General features: G+C 46.8%; 1 protein-coding gene across 1 annotated transcript; it reads left to right on the plus strand.

Annotated features, from left to right (window-relative positions):
- The first annotated feature begins 553 nt into the window (after window positions 1-553).
- LOC123116963 (uncharacterized) lies at window positions 554-1,432 on the plus strand. Its single transcript, XM_044537826.1, has one exon. The coding sequence runs from the start codon at window positions 866-868 to the stop codon at window positions 1,238-1,240; it is 375 nt and encodes a 124-aa protein (XP_044393761.1). The 5' UTR covers window positions 554-865; the 3' UTR covers window positions 1,241-1,432.
- The last annotated feature ends 4,191 nt before the right edge of the window (window positions 1,433-5,623 follow it).

Genomic DNA, 5,623 nt, shown 5'->3' on the forward strand with positions numbered 1-5,623 from the left:
AAAAAAAATCAGCGGAGTGCATTCACAAAATAATCGGCTGATGAAGCCCAACAATGTTCAGTTGAGTAAGTAACAGCAAAACGTGCTTATCCATGTGTTCCATCAGTTAGGTTCCACTTGCACATTGACAGAAGCAAGGAAAGAACGGGCCAGCATAGTGGGATATTAAGGTGTGCGTAGGGAACCAGCTGGTGGTGATCTTTGCCTGTGATCCAGGGCAGAGATGAATTCCTCCGCGCACCTAACTCCAACTTGGAAGTGATCAAGGTCAATCCACACATGCATGATCAATTATACTGTATGTATCATCGAAGTCACGAAATGGTAATCAAAGATGGTCTACTCGAAGACTAAAGCGCGCGGAGATTTGCTCATAGTCCTCAGACATATTAAATTGGACGACACGCAGAGCTGGACGAAATGTTCTTGTCGATCATGTTCCCTTCTCGTCAGGGCAAATTAAACCAGGCGAGGAACAAGTAGTAGTGCACTAGCATACGTAGTACCTGATGGAAATAGGAGTAGCTAAGTGTAAACGGGCTCAAAAAACACAGGCAACACGGCATACACCTGGTGGATGTGTCACCCAAGAATGCTACACCCGCTCGGTGAGCGGGGGTACGTGCGTGACTCCATGTGACAAAACAAACTGTTCGTCGCTCGGGTCGCGGTCGCCACACAGCGAGAGCCAGGGTGCCCTGGGCCTCCCAAACGATGTATAAATGGACCTACCGTTGCACACACAACACAAAGCACAGCACGAAAAGCACAAGCGAACCTGATTCTTCTTCTTCCAGATCAACCAGTCCAAGAAAAAGAGCCCGCCGTGGTTTTCTAGCTAATAATTCAACTTCCTGAGCTAGACATGGAGGCGGTGGAGTTGTCGGCGGTGGTGAGCTGCGAGTGCTGCGGCCTGGGGGAGGAGTGCACCGGCGAGTACATAGTCCGCGTGAGGGCCTACTTCGGGGGCCGGTGGCTGTGCGGGCTGTGCTCCGAGTCCGTCAAGTACGAGGCCGGCCGCAGCAAGCGCGCGGCGGCGATGGGCGTGGAGGAGGCCGTGCGGGCGCACATGGCCTTCTGCCGCATGCTCAGGCGCGGCGGACCCGCGGAGCGCGTCGCCGAGGGCATGTGCCAGATGCTTAGGCGGCGCACCGCGTGCGGAAAGTGCCAGGTGGCCATGCCATCGTCCTCATCGCGGACGACGCCGGCGCCGGTGGCGCCGCTGTCGATCGGTTTCTGAATCTCTCATCGAGCCTTTGTCCAAGAGGACGCACGCACGGGCCGGCGGCGACCGCCCGCCTGCGTTGATGTCTGGCTCTTTATTTTCATAAGTGAATGCTTCGGCGTACGTCTTCCTCCTCGCCTCAGAGCGCAAGCTAGCTACCTATATAGTACTCCGGAAACTACGCACAAGTGTTGGAGTTCATTTCTATGTGTAAGTTTCTGTCGATCGATCCGATGAAACTTAATTACCGTACGAGGTTTAATTTGTGTATATACGAAGTTAAATCAAGTTCGATTAATCATCTCCCGAGGATCTTGATGAAGAAACCTATCGGCCGGCTTCTGCCGAGCTATTCTTGGCAGTCAATTATATATTAATCCATCGGTGCGATCGATCTGCTTCCAAATTCTTTCTTCTCCCCTATTGGTGGTGATGAGAATGATCTTGCTTGCTCTTGTTGATCGGGACGGTTTCTTTGCGCACCTCAGTTTTCTACCACGACGAGGCCATGGGCCTGTCGCCTTCCTCGTCTGTACGTTGTTTGCCGTATCTACCCTCTCAACACACGTGCACAAGCATGAGGCCATCTTCAACAGGCGCACAAAAATTCCGCGCCCTAAAATAATTTTAGCGCGTCATTTTAGCACTTTTAGCGTGCCGGACCCAACATATCTAGTTTACCAGATGCCCAAACACGCAGTGTAAATTATGAAGCGTGTGTAATCCGGCGCTTAAATTTGCAGCATGGGATAGCGTTTTTCAGCATGCACCTAACCATTTTTGTGCGCATACTATTTTACAGTTTCTGCTGGAGCTGTCCGGCACCCAAAAAATCTGAATTTTAGCGCGCGGAGTAATTTTTGGGCGCCTGTTGGATATGCTCTGAGAGGGTGATAGTGGCGCTCACCAGTGGAGAATTTTGCGTAGATAATGAAAGAAAGCTTCTCCCATGGAGAACGTGAGTCACCCGGAGATTTGTGTCCACTACAAGTTTATCTCATAGACGTACGTCCTAAATACAAAGGGAATCGTTCGGGTTCGGCGCACCGGCCGAACGCTCGGCCGGTCGCTTTCCCAGCTAAGCTCACGGGGCCACACACAACTTTATCTCCCCATCCATCATTTTTACTTTGAGAAAGCTTATCCATCCTCTGCACTTCTCTTTCCTCATGCGTCGCATCTCTCCTCCCAAAATTCTAATCCGCCATGAAATCCATCCGTCCCTCTTTTTTCTTTGACTCCACGCCAGCGAGCTAGCCACTCCACTTAGCCAGGGCCGCCCCTTGAACCTTCCTCTTAGTCTATCTCCCCACGATTCATGGCCACAGACGGCGGCGCTCTTCCCGTGCTGGAACCGTCGCCGTGCTGGAACCGTCGACGCGCCGTGCCGGAAGCTCTACGGGTGGAACCGGTGAAGTAAATTGCTGGAACCGGCTACTTGATTTGCTACAAGAGAGGATTCAAGACCTTGCAGCCATGGTGGTGGAGGTATTTTTTGCTGCAACCCGCGAGCTGATTTGCTGGAACCGGCTACTGGATTTGCTGGATCCGGCGAAGTTTTTGTTGTGACCGGCGACGGCGACACATGTCTTTTTGTTGTAACCGCTATACTATTTTCCTGTCATCGGTGATTTGTTTTGCTACAACCCTTTCATTTTTTGCTACATTCATTCACCCATGGCGGTGTTTGTCCATGGCGGCAATGGCTTTCTTCTTCAATGGGATCAGCAAGCAATTTTTGATACAACCGACAAGCAATTTTGCTTCAACCAGCATCTTTTTTTGCTGGAACCTTTGGACTTTTTTGCTGGAGCCTATGTTTTTCCAGAGATGCAAAGCAATTTTTGATACAACCGGAAAGAAATTTTGCTGGAACCAGCAATTCCAAAGCTGCAACAACCGAAGCTTTTTTAGAGTCGTGACAGGTCACCGCGGCCAACTGCGACGGCCACCGCGGCGAGGCGCGCCGCAAGGTCGTCGGGGCTGCTCGAACGGCGGTCGGTGGGAGGGGGGAGGGCGGCGACCTGGTTAGCGAACTGGGGCGGCGACCAGTGCTCCAACCGGCGAGCGGCGACGGCGAGCGGCGACGGCGATGGCGACGGCGAGGCATGCGGTTGCGACAGCGCGGCGGTTAGTGCAAACCGGCGGTGCTTCGTGGTCGCGCATCCATGGCGGCCCTGGCGCTTCTCTCTGTGTGTGTTGGAGAAGAGGATAAGGTAAGAAAAAGGTAGAAGAGAAGATGCGATCGGACGGCCTCGCGCGGCTAGATCGGGCGGCTGGAGGTGGACCGGCCGAAACTTTCGGCCGGCGCACCAGCGCCCAGTGCTGGCCAAATACAAAAGCTGTGGCATGCATCTTAGCTTGACACTTGTTGGCTACCAAGCTAACTGCTTTTCTGAGAGATCCCAATCTAAGTATATTTAGAGCATTTCTAACCGACCGCCTATACTCTTCTTAGTGAAGTAAATTTGGCTTTTTACTCCACTAAATTTGGCCTAGCCGATCCCCTCTACGGCTTAGTGGAGTAAATATTTTATTCGATCCCTAAAAATCTGAGTATGTTTACTCCATCCTTACGCGGCTGAGTAAAATCGGCGCCTCTTCTCCCCCCACACCACCACAGGCGCGTCCCCGCCCCTCTGATGGCCGGACGTGGTGGCCACCGATCCGCATTTTGTCAATTTGAAAAAGTTATTATTATTTTAAACAAAAGCATTTGCAACATTTTATGAAAACAAGAACATTTTCTGAAATTGCAAACATTTTTTAAAAAGTCACGTTTTTTAAATTGCGAACATTTTTTGAAGGCAAGAACACTTTTCTAAATTGCAGAACAATTTTTGAACATGAACTTAGTTTAAAAAAGATAAAATGACATTGAAAAGGAAAAAAAGAAATAGAAAACAAAAAAAAGAAAAAGAAACAGAAGCAAACAGAAAAACTAGTAAAAGAAACAGAAAAACGGTTCAGAGAACCTTCTAGAAGGTTCCCAAAACTGTCTGGCTAGTTGCGATTGTACGCACAAAAACTGGGCCGGGCCAACGCGTCGTTGCTCGGTCGCTCGCCTCTGCGAAGCGCCGGCAGTTTGACGCAAAGAGCATCAAATAGGATTTTCCCTTGGTTTGGGGCTAAATGGTGGCTACCCAAGCAAAACCAAAACTAGACAAATATTTGTCAATTTTCCTTGACGACGTAGAAGAATGGCAGGCAACCAATTAGTAGCTAAAGTTTGGCATCGGACAAAGCAGCCACTTGTAATCCACTCATTGTTCTCAAATAGATTAATTTTTGTTGCGGGAAAACTTCTGATCTATTCATCTTCAATTATGGTAGTAAAACGAACACTAGAAATAATAAAATTTACTCAGATCCGTAGACCACCTAGCAAAGACTACAAGCACTGAAGTGAGCCGAAGGCACGCCGCTGCCATCGTTCCTTCCTCGCCGGAGTCGGGCAAACTTTGTTGTAATAGACAGTCGAGAAGTCGTCATGCTAATGCCCCATGGAACCAACGCACCAGAACAATATCCGCTGCTGATAAAGAGTGTAAAGTAATATTTTTTTAAACACACACATTTCTTTGGTTAGTCATATTTTTTGAAAAGGAGCATTTTAATTAGGTATTAGTACAAAAAGCAGGTTAATAATGGATTGCACAAAATAGTTTTTTTATTTTACTAAAACTATTGCTAAAACTAGACTAGATCTTTCTTACATGTATGAATTCTCTTAATATACATGCATATATATTTTTAGTTGGTGAAACATATTTCAAAAATAAACTTGATGTGCTGTTTAGATACTCTATCATAGAATTATTTTGTCATCGGTGAAAAATGAAAAATCATTCTGTTTTACTTTATATAGTATAATCATAGATAAATATATGTGCTAGTTAGGCATATGTTAAAACAAACCAATTTATTTTATTTAACATATGTTAAACAGGGCATGTATTGTAAGCCAAGTTCACCCCCATCACATGCGTATAGGTGTGTCCTACTGCGTTTTTTTTCACCAGAGGATTGGAGGAATGTTGAGATGCAATTGGTGATTTTTTTTGAGCCCGATGCAATTGGTGATTGGAGGAATATTAAGATGCAAAAGGATAAACTATAGATCATGTCATCGTAGATAAGAAAGCCTTTTATTTTAGCGAGGGTTATATCCATAATATTTTTTTCATTTTAATTGATCCAAAATACTTTATTTAATTGAGAAATGTGAAAAGTAAGTATGGTTTGATAAAAACATTGAGTGTTTACTTTTTTCTCATAAGATGGATGTCAAGTTTCCAACCACTTTTATTGCTCAACAATAGGAATTCCACATGGTTACGCCGGACATCAAGTTGGGGACCTTAGAGAAACTCATGGATGTAGTACTTTTTTTTTTTT

This window comes from Triticum aestivum, chromosome 5B (assembly GCF_018294505.1).
Source record: "Triticum aestivum cultivar Chinese Spring chromosome 5B, IWGSC CS RefSeq v2.1, whole genome shotgun sequence".
NCBI classification, from domain to species: Eukaryota; Viridiplantae; Streptophyta; class Magnoliopsida; order Poales; family Poaceae; genus Triticum; species Triticum aestivum.